At 45.6% G+C, this 17,384-nt stretch overlaps 1 protein-coding gene across 1 annotated transcript in view; it reads right to left on the reverse strand.

Annotated features, from left to right (window-relative positions):
- The window catches only part of PDZD2 (PDZ domain containing 2), a 335,521-nt gene that overhangs the window by 206,752 nt on the left and 111,385 nt on the right, over positions 1 to 17,384 (reverse strand). The window contains 2 exon segments of the mRNA XM_025198461.1: positions 3,806 to 4,013; positions 4,016 to 4,651. Coding sequence (XP_025054246.1) covers positions 3,806 to 4,013; positions 4,016 to 4,277 — 470 coding nt within the window. The 5' untranslated portion in view covers positions 4,278 to 4,651.

The raw sequence follows: 17,384 nt of genomic DNA on the forward strand, positions 1-17,384 counted from the left end.
CTCGGCTGCTCAGCCGTTCTAGTCAGCATATCTATTATGCTGGCTTGGTTCGCTGCATGCCGCAGCAAGGTAGTCACTGAGCAAAACAGGAAATTAATCATTTTCCCCTTGTTCCACCTCTGTCCCGTCCACCCCGCGGCATCCCGTCCACCGGCCTCAAGACTCTCACGGAGTGCCGTTAGGATTTCATTCTCGGTGCCCCCAAGATCGAGATCGGGGCAGTTGAATTTATCGGGAGGGGTTTCGCAGCCGCTCCCTTCCTTTAGGTACTGTATACACTTGGCATACTCTTTTGCGGGAGTACAGTCATTCGTGCCTGCAAGCCTGACACGGCTAAGTAACGCCTCGGGCTTTTTATCGGGTGGATGATAAAGAACTGCAGGGCTGGAAAGGAGGCATCCTAGGGCCACGGGACTGAGACCCGACACGACCCATTCTTTAGGCAGCTCCTCACTATCTTCGGTCGGGCGGATGGAAACATAGCCTCCCATCTTCCCGTCCTGCCCAGCTTGATGATACACCACATGAGCCCATAAATCGTCGGCGTTCGTGGTTGGGGGCCGGTGATGGTTTCCCCACGGGCAATGCCTAATTAACTCGTCGGCATCTCCTTCGTTTCCCCTTTTCCCCGAGGATCCCATCCTCGTCGCCATGTGCAACCTAACTATGGGTGGTTGAGCCCAATCCACTTGAGTAGGTCGGGGACAAAAAGGTTCGGGCCTTTCCTCCTTCTTCTGTCTCTCCCTCCGTTGACAGAAACACACCGGGGAGGCAGTGAGATAAGAAAATCGCTTTACTCACTATTTCAGGCAACAATCTCGTACAGCTGTATCAGGAATCTAGTTCGCCGATTCCTCGGGAGCTCTTGAGCATATTCATGTGGTATACCAAATCGTGATGGGGCCGTCCAGGTTTTCGCGGATGCAGGACCTCCGGCGAGGTATATCAGTCCTCTCCGATATTACACGGGTCCCCCCCGTTGTTTTGGCGCGCTCCCCTTTTAACCGGGCAACGTCTGCCCGCCCCCTGCCAATCAGCATGAGCGGGAATGCTGCTAACCGCGCCCATCACTCCTCCTCCCCATGCTATGAGCACGGCTTGCTGTCACATTGGCTGTTTGGTCATATCTTTCTCATTTCTTTACCACAGTATATACACATATGCATATATATATGCACATATATACACATATACTCATGCATAAAAACACAGAATTAATGCCCTTTAATATCAAACCAGGGTCTTTTGCTTAATAAGCAAAATAATTACAACGCTGTGGCCACCACTGAGATGTGAAAAGCCAGACCTGCCCATTGCTGCTGAAAATCTTCGTTGCAATGGACTGGTCTGCTCAGCAGAAACCTGGGGGTATAGGGAGGTCTGAAGAATCAACAGGAACAGGCCCCACCAATGTGTACCAGACACAAATGCACATGTGCTCAACCAAAGGCAGAAAAGGTTCTGCAAATCAAATCCTTCCTTCCTTCTGCTTTAAGTGCTCTATCTTATGATGATCTGCTAAAAGATCCCTGATAAAGAAACCAATAAGATCTCTTAAAAATCATGCTGAGCCACTGCTCGATTTAAATGGTAAAATGCTGGGTGCTCTACTTGATGCCACGTAAGGACTGCTGTTTGCTACTATAGGGCAATCCAAGCATAACGGCCAAGCCAAGCCAACAACAGCACCACAATCGAGACAGTCCTGCAAAACTCTGATTTTTATGCAACTAGTATTGCTTGTCAAAAACTCACAGCACACTGGACTACAATGCTTGGGATGTTGAAAAAAACAGGTCTGCCTACTAAATGCCCTGTATTTTAACCAGGTCCATGTGACATTAAGCCATTTTAAGGTAGGGTCTTATGAACTGTCATAAATAAAAACTCATGCTGTGCACGCAGTCAACATCTGGGCGTTCCAGCCCTGCAGTGACATAAAATATTGGTGCAAAAATCTTGTTATTTTGATTGTGAATATTGTACCCAGCTTGCTGATCTAGCCAGGGACCCTGCAAAACACAACACAACTCAGGGCTGGAAAAATAAGAATTGACACCAGGAAGCCTCAGACTCCACAAGACATTCACTTCCTTTGGCACGAAAAATAGTGTGACATTATCACTGGCTTCTACAGATTTTCTTGGATCTTAGGAACAAGTAATTCCAATGGTGGAGAGAGAAAAAGGACAGCACATCAAACATCTTTACCCACCTCTTAAGACTGATTTTTGGAAATGCTCTTCTATTTTGCAAGCACAATCAAGTAGTTAGAGATCTTGATAATATCATTTGTTTTATCTTCAACGCACATCTTCAGGAATAAAATGTCAGGGACTTATTTTTGGCACATACAAAACCGAAGCTGGGTATTGGCATCTTTGAATTGTAGAGATGCAGCCCTCTAAGCATCTTGCTCAAATCAGCATACATGACCCAGTGGTAAATCCTCTCTCACCTTTACTGATTACAGCACTGATTCAGACCTATTTGTACTAATCGTTGGTATTAGAGGAACCCTTTTTTAGTAGCTCTGACTGAGGCCAGGGCCCCCCGGTGCTAAGTGCTGTACAACAAAGACCCAGTTTTGAATAGCCTAAAATCATAGTAGGCAGACAAACCAAAGGTAGAAGAAACAGAAAACAGTTTAGTCCCATTTTCAAAATGGAAAACTACCAGACCATAAATGAGGTGAGGTGTCCAAGATCAGAACTTTACAGCAGATCTAGGAATTTTAACTTCCTTGTCATCACTGCTACTGTGAATGTGGTCAGTAAGAGGCAGCCATCTCTCTAATGGTCGCTGAGGGTGCTCAGCACTTTGCAAGAATGTGCCCTTAGAGCATTACTTCCTTGAGCCTGAGTCTGTTTCCTTCCTTGTTTACAAAGTACAGGTTGTCGAACATGAGAACAATGAGGGCTGGCCGGAAAACTGTCACACGCCCACCACCCCCCAGTGAAATACAGAGTAATTCCTATGAAACCTTTTTACTCTTAAACTAACTCCTCAAAGAATGAAGACACTGTTAATTACAGCCCTTACTGTTCCCTTCCTCAGGCTTTTACTTGTGGGGCCAGGTCCCCAGCTGGTATAAAGCAATGCTTCACTCTTGAGGTCAATAAAGCTGCACTCAAGTGCTCAGACAGAGAATCAGGTAAGCCAGCCCTATGGTTTTTACAAAAAACTTGTTTGACACAGATTTCAGATCAAAACCACCCACTGGAGGAGAGAAATCCTTTAACTAAGGCAGAGGTTTTGTGCCCTCCAGAACAAAAAGCCGAACCACTACTGCACTGGTACCTCCCAATCTTATCCAGAGTGAACCTCCCTTGTGCAACAGAAAGCACGAGCTGTTCATCTGGTCCGTGAAGAGCAGAGTTGTGTAAGTAACTGATGTTTTCAGTTCACCGGCAATTCCCACATGCACCTTATTTCATTTTTAATTCTTTCAGGTCTGTCTTCAGTGCATTTATATCATCTTTTTATATTTAAAAAATGTCAAAGGAAAATTCTAAATGAGCAGTTGTTTTAAAAGGAAGATTTAAATAATTTGTTTCAAGCGTCAGATGAAACATTCAGATGCACTTGTATTTCCCCCTCAATGTAAACAATTCGATAAAATGATACAAATTTGCCATATGTGTTACTAAATTCCTTCCCCCACCTTTTTTTGTTCTCTAAAATCTTTTGGCCACAGTATTTCAGCCCAAGCTCCAGCGATGGCTTTTCCATGCCTCTGTCAGATCAGTCTGTACAGTAATGATCCTCTAGCACATCAGGTCTGTACTAACCACTTCCACCTTACCTTGCCCCACTGACATCCACGCCAACCATTAGCTGTCCATTCAGGGAAAGAATCTCATCTCTCAGTCGCACTTTCCCACATCTCCCCGCTGGGCTGTTTTTCTTTAAATCAGTTACCCAGATACATCCCACATCCAACACAGGGCCTTTATGCCCCTTCCTCTTTTTTCCTCCTCTCCGTTTCTCTCCATAGTCTCCAAAAGCAGGAAAAAACTTAACCCGAGTGCCTCAGCCTTCTCCAGCTCCTTGGTCAGGTGTACAGTGCAGATTTCCATGTCTAAAGTGCTGGGACTGCCATGCTGCAGTTTGCTCTCATCCACAGAAAAATTCAACTGAATATACTCTCTCAGCTTCTGAATGGCAGAATGACACAGCCTCTGCTCTGACCCTTCCACCTCTTCCCGCAGGTTGTTTTGCAGCCACTGATACAGGAGGGGGAGAAAGAGCAGAGCATTTTCTTGAGTGATGGGCATTGTGGTTACCCAAAGATCCCATCATGTGAAGAACTGCTTCCTGGGTTCACTGTCCAGGTCTTCGCTCACCCTCCTTTCACAATCCAGGGAGTACCTTGCTCCATGCAGAGCCATGCTCAAAGAGAACCGCGCACGGGGACCCAAAGCTCAGGTCAAGCTCCGTTTAACTGTTCAGTCTGGAAAACGAGAACCGAGCACTTTCACGACAACACTGAAACAGCTGCTGTGCAGACCTCAGCAACAGGAGGAAGGAAGTGTCAGTGACCTCTTGTTTGGCCGTTCCTACAGCTGTCCAAGCACCGTTTACACTGGAATCCAGGGCTCTGCAGGGAATTGTGCCATTTCATCACCGCACTCTCCAACACCTGCTTGCCCTACAAGGAAAAAACAGCACAGTTAAAATGCTGGCCACGGCCCTGCCAAAGTACTGCTCACAGCTGTTGCATTTATTAGCCACAAAAGGCAGATTTTCTACGCTTGTTGTTTGTTTCTTTAAGCCAATTTCACATCCATTTTGCTTTCCCTTTCTTTTCCCTTGACGGGTCCCAGAAAAAGAAGATCTGAGATTCCCTCCACCAGAACTTGAAAACAAACAAAAAACCCTATTATTTACTTCTCTACCACTTGGGGGCACCAACTACCCTTTTCAGCAAGAGAATAAAAGGGCATCTGTATACAACCAGACCAGCCAATGGAGACAGAGATCTTATGAACTACAAGACACTTCATCTTTGAATACTGACTAATACAGCAGATCAGACGCAGGCGTTAAAACAGAGGACTCCTGAAGAACAGACCCTTGCAAACAAATAACTTTGCTGGCCCTTGGCTGGAGGTGCTCAAGGGTAAACATGGAGAACAGGCCTTGAATTCTGTTCTCAACCTTGCCTCTGTCTTTGTCAGTGGCCTCATTAACCTTTGGGTTAACCCATTAACCTTGGGGGTCGGGCTAGAAGATGGGGGTCGGGCTAGAAGATCTATTAGGTCCCTTCCGACCCTAAAACTAAAAAAAATAAAACTATGAAACCTTCCGTGCCTCAGTTTACCTGACTATAAAACTCACCCATTCCTCAAGCTAGTGGAAGATTCAAATGGGCAGAAATGGTGTTTTTGATCCTGTGGAGCCTCAAATCCCAAGTACAACATTTGCTCATAGTAGGCAACTTCCTCAAAGGAGCTTTTAAAGTAGTGTCAAGAAACTCTAAGAGGCCAATATAAGGTGAGTGATCAGAGATACACCTACAATGGCTTTAGAGCTAAATAACCAAATTACTTTCAATAACCATACACAGTTTACTTAGATTAACAGGTGATAGGAAAGGTCGGGCTGAATAATCTAAGAGTCTCTTCTGCCTTAAAATCTATAAATATCTAATTATTCTCATCCTCAATGAATTAATGTTGATAGTATGCTCAAAGCAGCAAGCATCACCCACTGGCAAATAAGTGTGTGTCTGTGCGTTGCAGGTCCAGTATACCATCCACAGCTGATAAGGACCATTATAGTCCCAACTATGGTGATTTGATTCTTTAGCCCAAACTGTAGCAGCACATGCTGTTATCTCTGGAAGTCCTCAGATCAATCCCCTGCCTGCCTGCAACCAGCAGCAGACTGGACTCCTCATCCAGCATACCCCAACGGGGTTCTTAACATGCACAGGAGTCCACCCTTATAAAGACCATTGTAAGAGTGGGGCCATGGAAGGCACCTAGAAAGTCCAGTCCTTTGAAGGTACAATTAGCACTATGATTATTTTGAAAAAAAATCTTTGGCTTGGGGGAAAAAGGACTCTGGTCCGTACAAACAGGAAATCGCGTTGCCTTCAGATGAAATAAACAGCCCTGCCATGAAGGACAAAAAACAGCTCCATCCACATCAATGTCAGGACTTGGTGTATAAATCAAAAACATCAAACCTGGTGAGAACAGCAGTTAAGGCCACCCTATATAGAGAAGAACAAAAATAGAAAGGTGATAAATTGGGTGGGCAATTTCTCTTCAGAAAAAAATAGATTTGCCTGATAAAAATGGCAAACACCACACCGAGCTGGAATGGAGTTCTGTACTTCATTTCTATTGCAACATATATGGGATGAATTTGAGAGAATGCTCTAAAATTATCATCTCCCTGCATTCACTTTTACACAAGATGGGTTTTCCAAAAACAGCCTCTTAATCTCTCACATACAGTATAAGATGTCATGCCTTTATTTTCGTGCAGAACAAACTGAGCCAGTGCTGCTGGGAACAAGGAGTTCACGCCACATCCAATAACAGAATGACAGAGCTCCTACTTTGGGGGACGTTGTTCTCCCTGCAGGGCCCTGATGGTACCACTAAGAATTCCTAGGGCTCCTGATGTCCACCCACTCTGGCTGGGGGGTTAAACCCCCAACCTGACTCTAATGCACAGGCAGCTTTGCTAGCAAGTTTCTATTTACCTTTTTAAAAGTGAATCAGTTAAAATTCTGAAGCTGCACTATCTGCAGTTCCAATATGGGCTGACAATATGGGAAAGCCACAAAACTTCACACATGGGACACAAGGCATGTACATACCCTGATATACAACATGGTATACAATGAAATACGCAGTCTCATGTTAATACTATCTTGCCAAGGCAACGTGACCATGCAGACAACTGGGTCAACTGATGCAGCTACGCAGCCATTTTTAAGCTGTGTGTTTAGAATATCATCCCAAGCTTACCCATTTTCTGACACTATCACACATCTCTTACTGCAGGACACCACAAGCTGTACAGGTAGCAAGTCATACAGAATCCCTTCTCCTTCCCCAAAAGGGCCTTAGCCATCAGACGCTCTTTGAAGACTGACTGGGAGCATTTCCATCACCACTCTTTCAAAAGATGTAAGTTGGGGTGAAGGGGGACTAATGAGATCTCTGCAGCTGGAGGCTCCTGTCAGGGAGATGCCAAAATGAAAACACTCAAAACTAACCAGGCATCAGTCCTTTCTGGCTAGTGCAACCCATGATTTGTGTAGCTCTTCCTCCCTGCACCACAGAGGTAGTGATCACTTTTCACTGCTATAATTTCCAGTCCCTGGGCTGACTTCCTGCCTTGAAATTTTTCTGACAAGGAGTGCAACAGCACTGGGTGAATCTAACCAGAAACAAATCATGTTAAATGTTCTCTCAAAGTCTGAAACACCCTCCCACATTCAGAAAGTGAATTCTTACTAGATGAGAGACGATGTTCTTCCATTTCCAAGTAAGCCATCAAATAAGCGGAGGCATACAACTCTGTACAAATACCACACATTTCTCACTCCATGAGCATCTGACCTCTTTGGCTCCATAGGTTAATATGAGTTAATGACATACATGGAGGAAGGGATGGTTAATTGTTTTGCTGGCCTTCCCAGACTAGCTGAACGGTGAGAAGAATGGGCACAATTAGAGAGCTATATAGGAGGAAAATAATACAAAAATATTTCTTTAGATGACTTGAGGGTAAGACTTTATCAAAAAGGCCCCATAGTGTATTTAGATATCCGGAACACGCATCACTTTTGTTTCTTTTTCTGACAAATTGAGGTTTTCCTTCCTAGGCTGCCCTTCTCAAAAGAAATATGCAATGAACTCAAGACCACTTCCTTGTATGTGGAAAGAGAAATAGAAAAAGGTCATAAAAATGTCCTGATACTGATTTTAAAGGGCTGATTTCATGTGACCCCTTTGAAAACAATGGTTAGAAGTAACCTCTCAGAGGCATGGAAGCCTAGCCCATACTTCCAGAAAACATACATTCAGTTATTTAAAAATTCATTTTTATTCCCTGTGTAGCATCAGATTAAAGTTATTTTTAAGTTATGTCTTTCCAAATTTTGTTGAAATGAACCCAGTATTGGTTAGAGGCATTCCATTCTCATTTCAAATTGAATTCTTGTTCCCTCTACTTTGACTCTTTGGTTGGGACTAAATAGGAAAAAAATGATTCTGAACAAAACAAAAAAAAAGTCTTACTCTCAGAAGGCATCACATGAAGTCTAATTATTGGAGGCTTTGCTAATAGACATAGCAATTCAGCACCAGAGTAATTCAAAGGACTAGTGAGAGATTACAGGAAAGGTCCTAATGAGATTGCTGGAGAATCTGAAATTTAGTCTCAACATGAGTAAGATGTAGAGCAGGGGAATATTCACCAACACTAAAGGCATTAGATTTACCACAGAAATTAGAGAGATCTATTTAATTCACCTAGGTTCAAAACTTAATGAAGTCAATGGCATTTTCTGCTGACATTAGATCAGACTCTTAATCTAAGATGCTGCAAATTCGTTCTCCTCAGTACACTCTCCAGTGCCTTTAGTTAATATAAGTACTGAAAGAAAACAGACAAAAGAAAAAAAAACAAAGTCAGACCTGTGCAAGCTCCAAACTCCTTAAATCAACTGCAGTAATCGCCAGGATGTTTATAAAATCAGCCCAAGCAAACTCTGAGAATTCAAAATAGTTCAAACAGAGGACACAGAACTATCCAAGCAGGTTAAGGGGTGGGGGTGGGGGGAGGAAGACAATGCAGAAAATTTGGCAAAATAAACCAAGCAGCAGGTAGAGTAATTCAGATGTACATTTGAAATGGTTAGGGAAGATGCACAAGAGCAGGACAAGAAAGCATGCAAGGGTCTACCTACTGTAGGTGCTTAGATGGAACAACATGCGAGTATCTGACTTTTATTACAAAACTTATTTTCCAAATATGCCTGTGAGGTACGGACATATGATTATCCCCACTTTTGCAGACGGGGAAGTGAAGTACAGAGAATAGAGATGACCTGCCCAAGGTCTCACAGAAGTATCTGACAGAGCAGGGAACGAGACTCAGGTTGCCCCAAGTTGCCTCTCCACTAGGAAGTTTTACCAGTAACATTTCTGTTGGCCTACAACTGCCTGAACAGAACTACTGTGGTCCATATACACTTTATTGGTGCAACACATCTTCAAAATAAGTGGGTGTGTTGATAATAAGGGTAGCCTATGCACCACAGCCCTTGCACAACACCTGCCCTGTCAGCACTTCTGCAAGGGAAGCGGGAGCTGGGGTCACGTTCCCATAACTCACTATGTCCTGTCTTCTCTTTTGGGACTTTTTTTTTTCATTAATTCCATGGAGCCCAGAGGGAAACATCATTTACTCTTTCTAGTTCTAGCTTTTTTAATCTCTCTGCCATTTCACTCTTAGAAATACAGGGGTTTAACAACAGGTCAGCGGCATACTGTCTGTTTTAGAAACAGTATGTGAAGCCTTCTGTAGTTGGAGAACTTCAACTATTCCCACAGCAACAGTGGAAACAGCCCCATTCAGGAGGACTAGATGCTATGGAGAGACAATGAAAGACACAGGTATTCACAGCAGAGCAGTATTCTGAACCAAACAGTGCAATCAGATTGCGATGCAAATCTGGCATGACCAGCAGTAGCCACAAAACTGTTGGGTTTATTCCTGGAATTGTACGCAGAGCTCACCCAGCCTCCCACCACCAAAATGAAAGCGGCTTTGACAGAGACAAGTGAGTGGCAACTACACTCTGGAAAACTTGTGACACTGGATTGGTACCAGGCAACGAGCAATCAGCGTGGTGCTCACAAATCTACTGCATGTGCAGTCCTCAAGGTGTGTGGGACCATTAAGTACATCCTGTTGCACCTGAGTGAAACTGTGAGCAACAGGAAGGGACTAGTGACATTTGAAGCATTCAGGCTTCAAACAGTGATGTAATAATAGATGGGACACGCATCCAGCACTGGGGTATCCCACCCTAATAAGTGGGCCAAACTTGGCCTGTCTACAAGTACATAAGCACAGAGGAGCACTTTTCTTTTGGGATGTGAGCGGTGGTGGACCACTGCAAACATTTCCCTGGTATTAACATGGGGTGGTAAGGGAAGAGACATCTTCAGGAATAGAAAACCTGTTGAAAAACTATGCACAAGACATTTTTGCAGCACATTCACATTGTTGGGAGTGCAAGTGATACTCCTAGACCAGGCCTACTTACTCCTTCCATCTCTGTCTTACGAAGGGGCACCACGCAGCTGGAGAGCATCATGGCTAAGGACAGACATTACACAGAAACCGATTTAAGTAATCAGCAACTGGTTTAAACCTGTAGCAGAGCATAAGTTCAGTGCAGATAAACCAGTTTCAAAATGGCTGAAACTGGTTTAAGATAAACCTGGTTGAATGTAGTATCATATGTAATTAATCTGGGTCAAACTGGTTTATGCAATGTATTTCCCAGACCCCTTCCAGGTTTAAGTTAAACCCCAATCCCCCAGCATCCCAGATGTGTTGCAGCCCTGGGCTGGGCTGCCTGTTCCAGAGAACAGGGCTGGCCCTGCCCCCCTGCTCCCTAGCCAGACCTCGGTGGAGACTACAGGCACAGCAGTGTCTGCCTGATTTCCCCCTGCCACATCCCTCCTCACTGCTGAAGCAAGGATCCCCTGTATTTCTCCCATTTCCCACAGCCTGGACCTCAGCCCCACAGACCTAGCCAGCATGTGGTATGCTAGCTAACGCTGAGAGGTGTATGTGTATGTGCGCGTGTGCACATGGGCAACTGGTGCTGCCTTAGTTAGGGTGGGCATGTGTCCCCTCTGCGACCAGTCCTGCTGACCAAAGGGAGGGTCCCCCATGGGTGATCCTACAGTCTAGGGTGGGGGGGAGGGGGGGGGTCCCCTACAGATGATCCCGTTGACCACGAGACATCCCCTGTAGGCAATCCTGCAGTCCCAGAAGTGGCTGCAGCCACTCCCCAAAGCAGCTGCAGCGAGCACACCAATCGGTTGGCGCTTGCAGGGGGGGCACCAGCATTCCCACCTGCCCCCCCGCCCATTGCCTAAGCAGCAAGCACAGCCATCAGTGGGTACAGCGGAGCTATCAGGGGTGCACATGCACCCCCTATGCATTGCCACTGTGTGTGTGCATACCCAATTTCACTGGGACAGGCAGACAGAACAGTGTCCACTTAGGCCTTTTTGGAGTTCATCAACAGGTCAGTTGGTAATATCCCTCCCTTCCTTGGAAAAAGCTGTTTAAAAAGAGCTTGAACTAATGAGAGAGGCTTTTGTTTTGTTGATGGGTTGATAAATACTGTTATCAGCTCCCTGCTGGTCCACCCACCTGTCAGGTTTGCAGACAGTATGAAGAAGCAGGGAAGAGGAAGATTGAGAAGCTCAGTATCATCAACAGATGCATATACTGCACACCCCCCTGTGCCTCAGAGTGCTAGCCAAGGGCTAGGGTCTGGCAACACTCCCACCCCTTGAGCAGTGAGTGGGGAAAAGCCTGGGACAGTGTAGACAGGGTTGGGGTTTACACCCCTCCCTAATCAGAGTGTCCTGCCAGGGCCTCGCCATAGCCCCCTCAGCTCAGCACTTTAGAAAGGAAGGGAGGGCTGCTCTGGCACCCCCCGGCTTCTAGCCTGAGCCACTGCAGGCATGTGCCTGCATTTCTTCAGTCCAGAGGGAATATCTGTCCAGTTGTAAACTGGTTCAACCTAGGCTGGTTAGACTAACCTTCAAAGATTGAATCAATTCAGGCTCAGGCTTTTTGAATATCTGTCCCTAGCCCATGAGTAGACTTAACTTTTTCTGAGTAGCTGCAGGATGATTATTGAGTGTGCATTTGGTAGAGTAAGAGAACACTGGGGTTGCCTCCTAATTGGGCTAGATTTCCTTGAGCCAAATATTCCCATGGTTAATGCACCATAGTTTCTGTCAAGCAAAAGAAGAAACTTAAAATCACAGATTTTCTCTTTTAAAAGAGAAAAATGCAGGAAACCACATATTTCCTCTTGCAGGCTGGCAGAGTTCCAGTCTACAAGTGGCTGCTTGGGACTGAAAGGAGCAAAATGCAGGGTTGCAAGGGGCACCACATGTATGTGCGTGTGCACACATGCACGTGGCAGCCAGGCAGGGTGGTGGAGAACAGCTTCCATATCTCCCTCCAGGTAAGTCTATGGGGGTGGGGGGCACACAGGCAATGTGGGGGGGATATATGCCCCCCAAGATTTCTGCACCCACAGAGGGGCATGGGTCTGCATCTTGATAGGACCAGCTCTGATCAGGAGCTGCCTCCATGGCCCAGCAGATGGGACCCTGTGCAGGAGGAAATGCCACACTGCCACCAACATGAGGTGCCCCCTGCCCACCCAACAGCAGTAGGGGGCACTATTTCATGCCACTGCTGCTGCTGCACTTCACCTTGGCAGCCCTGGACTGTGGAGGTGATGCCGGTCCAGAGCTGATCTGACCCAGCTACATCCCCATGCCCCACTGTAGGCAGAGAAATCCGGGCGGCAGCACATGCCATCCTCACCCCATCACCTGTGCCCGCCCCCTGACACTTCTTCATACACTCAACCGCTTCTTCACACACTAAGCAGCTGGGGCCCAGAGGCACGGGACAGGGGGTTGGGAGTGAGAGGCACTGGCAAGGCCAGGGGGCTGTGGGTTGGGAAGCGAGGGGCACCAGTAGGGCTGGGGGGGCTGATGCTTGGGAGTAAGGGGCAATAGCATGGGCAGGGCATTAGCATATCAAGGCTGCTCAGCACCACAAAGCAGTGGCCAGGGGGGAGGGGGGAGGACAGCTGCAGCTGGACCTGCACGCTGGTGAGTGAAGGGGGCAGAGGGAGCTCTGATTTTCTATGATAAAAAAACCAAAATCAAATACCAAAAGACATAGGTATTTAAAATTAATTTTATTATAAATGATTGAAGCACTGGTAGGCTTCCAAATTACTTTGAAATTGTAAATATATCAATACAGGCAGTCCTCGACTTACAACGTTTTGAGTTACAACATTTCACACTTACAACGTTTATAAATTGACACCCTGTTTCAACTTTACAATGCCAGTTTCGACTTGCAACGCTTAATCCGATGCGATGCCATGCCAGCAAACAAGTTTGCTGCATTGCTCATCTCCCTGGAGAACATCTGTCCAAACTTCCTTGGATACTTCCTTTAAGAAAGCAGACAAGACTCCCTAAAAACTTGCAGCCAAGACTCCTGAGAAGACTCCAGCCACAAACCCTTCAAAAAGTCCAAACAAGAGCCCTTCAAAAAGATCAGCCAAGTCACCTCAAGGAAGTCCTTCCAAATCAATACGATTGCTATTTACAATATAAACACATTAATGTAGCTATATTACTCATCTATAATTGATTGAGTACAAAATTCTGGGGTATTTTTGGTGAAAATAGGGTATTGGGCCTTGGTTCAGGAACCAATCCCCCATTTATGACATTGTTTCTTATGAGAAAATTCAACTTAAGACGCGGTTTTCAGGAACCAATTGTGTCCTAAGTTCGAGGACTGCCTGTAAAACATTGTGTTCAATGGATACACACACAGTGACATTTCATTTTAATCATGGAAGAATGCAGATCTGGGGAGTTTTAATCAGAGAATTTGTGATTTTTAAATAGAGAAAACCAGGATTCCTGATGTTGTAGTATATGCTCATGCAAAAGCTGACCTTCAGACAATTGTTGATGTCTTTACTGAAGCATACAAGAAAGTGGGACTGATGCTGAACATTCAGAAGACTAAGGCCCTCCACCAACAAGCTTCTAATGAACAGTCCCCAGGTCTGATAATCGAGATCTATGGTGAGACTCTGGAGAACTCTGAGTATTTCCCGTACCTTGGAAGCCAACTCTTACAGAAGTACCATCAACACTGCCTGTGGAAGATCCTTCGAATCCAGTGTGAAGACTGATGTACCAACATTAGCATCCTTCTGCAAGCAAACACCATGAGCACTGAGGTGATGATTATCCAACATCAATTTCATTAGGCAGGCCATGTCATCTAGCTGTCCAACTCTAGACTCCTGAATCAAGTTTTATTCTCCCAGCTCAGTCAAGGCATATGCTCAAAATGAGGGTAAAGCAAGTGCTTTAGGGACATCCTCAAATGCAACATTGATGTCAGCTTGTGGGAGACTATCGCCATGACTGCCCCAAATGGAGGAAGAGTCTGCTGCAGGGATCTCAGTACTTTGAAACTTCATGACAACAACAGGAGACAGAAAAGCGGGAGCAGCAGAAAGTATGTTGTGGACCAAATCAAGAATCCAGCACCACCCACCCCACATGGAAACACAAGTCCGAGCTGCAGTAGAGTCTGTTGATCCTGGATAGGCCTCATGAATTTTCACACCATGAAAACTTTATTGAGCAGTAATAACCAGAAATGCTTCCAAAAACCATGCAAAGCCAGTAGAGTGGCAAGGTGCTGACTTCTGTATTAATCACAGGGCAGTGTACATATTTGTAGAAATTCTCCTTATTTCACACTAAAACTGAGTGGAAGGTATATGTGCTTTTCCCTGATGCCAAAAGTCAGTTGAGTAAAGAGACTGATGTCTAGGCCAGGCTTGAGAAGACAGAATTGATTTGGCCAGTGGTGCTCAACTTTTTTGGCCAATGGGTCAGATGGGCAGTGCCCAGGCTGCCCACATGTTGGATCCAGCTGGTGGTCCCAATCTGGTGTGGGGTGGTCATGGCAGGGCCTTGTCCAGCTATGTGGAGTGGGGCAGAGGGCTCCAACCTGGCTCCATGGGGGTTCAGGAAGGGGGCATGGCTCGTTCAAAATGATAGGCAACTGACTGTCCGAGAGATAGCAGAAGTTGGAATTTCTGTTGGTTCGTGTCATTCAATTCTAACTAGCGATTTGGGATTGAAACAACCAGAAAAACGATCAGAAAAGTGGGTGTCTGACTCTTGGATGCTTCACCACAACAACGTGCCTGCCCACTCAGCACAGCTTGTGGAGCAATTTTTAGGCAAGTTTTAGACAAACACTATATCCCACAAGTGCCACAGCCTCCATATTCGCCTGATATGGCCCCCTGCAACTTTTTTTCTCTTCTCTCAACTAAACAAAACCTTGAAAGGAAGAAGAGTTTGTTATGTGAAAACAAAATCCGACTGAGCAGCTTTTAGCAATTCCACAAATCGCTTATCAGAGGTGCTTCCAACAATGGCAGAAATGTTGGGAGAAGTGTGTGGCTGCAAAAGGAGCATACTGTTTCAGATTAAGCTGAAACCCCTGTAAATAACATATTTTGTTTCCTACAGCATCAGTCTCAATACTTTTTGAACAGACCTCGTATACACACACACACACACACACACACACACATATATATATATATATATATAGTCTCTATTGCATATTTTATACTTTTATCCATAAAAATAATATTGCCTGAATGATATGTATTGGGTTTTTGCAAGGATTGTTTTAAATTTTCCATGTATTCTGTCTGAATGCTCAAGTATTGGTTTCAGGGTATTTATTTCCTGTTCGCAATGCATTGATTTATGTTGCTAGAAATTCTGTCTTCCTGCCCTGCCAAAGCATATAGTGGGGATGGTTTTGAGATTGCTTGTAGAATTTTCTCTCTCTCTTTTTGCCTATGGCTCCCAGTGCTCATTGTTAAAACAAAGCCACCTATTTCAACAGGTGCTCCCTGTTTGTTTGTAGCCACCATTTTAAGAGATGGGAACACACAGGTAACTTTCCTTTTTCTTTTTTTTTTTGTGGTCATTAAACATGAATGAATAAAGCAGCTTGAACTCTCTTCCCCTTCCTCAGTGGATTTCATCTCCAGGCTTTTCAAGTTCAGCTAGATCTGGAAGAGCTCCTAGCTGAGGAAAGCATCCTCTAGGTACCTCATTTCAGTAAGGCTGTCATCAGTGCAGGCATGAATGCTGTGTGCCCCTGGAAGCTGGGGGGGTATGGTGAGCTCCCACAGGCAGGGGTGGCACAGTCGGCAGTGGGAGCATGGCAGTGGTAAAGTTGAGAGCTGCCGCAGGCAGCCGCAGTGCCGTTGGCAGCAGGGGGAGCGCAACCACCTGCAGATGCCACTGGCAGTGGAAGCAGCAGCCAGGGGTGATTGTGGACTGCCCGCAGACACTGCCAGTGGTGTTGGCGGCAGAGGGTGGCAAATGGCAACCGCCCACAGGCACCGCTGGCAGTGCCTTTTCACAGGGGGTGCACCGCCATGCTCAGAGGGTGCACATGCACGTATATGGCACCCCCTACGTGTCACCAATGAATGCAGGTTTCTGGGATTCTTCTCTCCAGATGTCCAGTGTCACTTACAAATTTGTCATGGGATTCCCAATCAGTGACATCTGCATAATAATGTCATCCCTGGGACAGGGAGAACATTATTCAGGCTATCTGTTGACCTCCTTTGCCTTTTGGGTAGGATTGTTGTATTTCTTTCCCCTTCACTCCACATTGCTGCTCATCCCACCTCCTACATCTGCACCGCAATGTGGGAATGTCATGGCTGGGTTGTACTGTCCCTTCCCTTGCAAAGTTCAGGAAATCTAAAACTTCTCTCCTGGACCACACATCTTTGTCATTTTTACCTATATCATGAAGCCATACCTACACATGTTCAAAGGTGGGCGCTTAAGAAGAAAGGTACTTCCAAAACATGCTAAAGATTTTAAAGGGACAGGTAGGCTTCCGGACATGGCAATTCCCAGGCATCAGAGTTCAAAACTGTGACCACAGCAGCTGTTGTGAGAGAGAAGAGCACTGAAGGATAGCTGCTACTGGTTACACTGGTACAGGTAATGGAGAAGCCACAAAAGCACTGTACCAATGGATCCTGCCAGTTCAGGAACCAGCCATATGGGAAGCTGGTTTAAGTTGATGTCAGGGCTTGGAATTGAGAGCAGGCACATTCAGTGATCCACTGCCATAAGGACTATCTGAACTGTAAAACTGAAGGATACTACGCCTAAATCCCAGACTAGTAACCCAAGCACTTGGCCAGCCTCTCTCTTTCTCTCTCATATACGTCACTGAGGCCTTATAGAATCATAGAAAGTTAAGGTTGCAAGGGACCTCAGGTCATCTAATCCAACCCCTGTCAAAGGAGGACCATCCCCAACTTGATCATCCTAGCCAAAGCTTTGTCTAGCCAGGTTTTGAAAACATCCAAGGATGCAGCTTCCACCACCTCTCTGGGTAACCTGTTCCAGTGTTTCACTACTCTTCTTGCGAGAAAATTCTTCCTAATATCCAACCTAAACTTCCCTTGCTGCAACTTG

Source organism: Alligator sinensis, unplaced genomic scaffold, assembly GCF_000455745.1.
Source record: "Alligator sinensis unplaced genomic scaffold, ASM45574v1 scaffold347_1, whole genome shotgun sequence".
NCBI lineage: Eukaryota > Metazoa > Chordata > Crocodylia > Alligatoridae > Alligator > Alligator sinensis.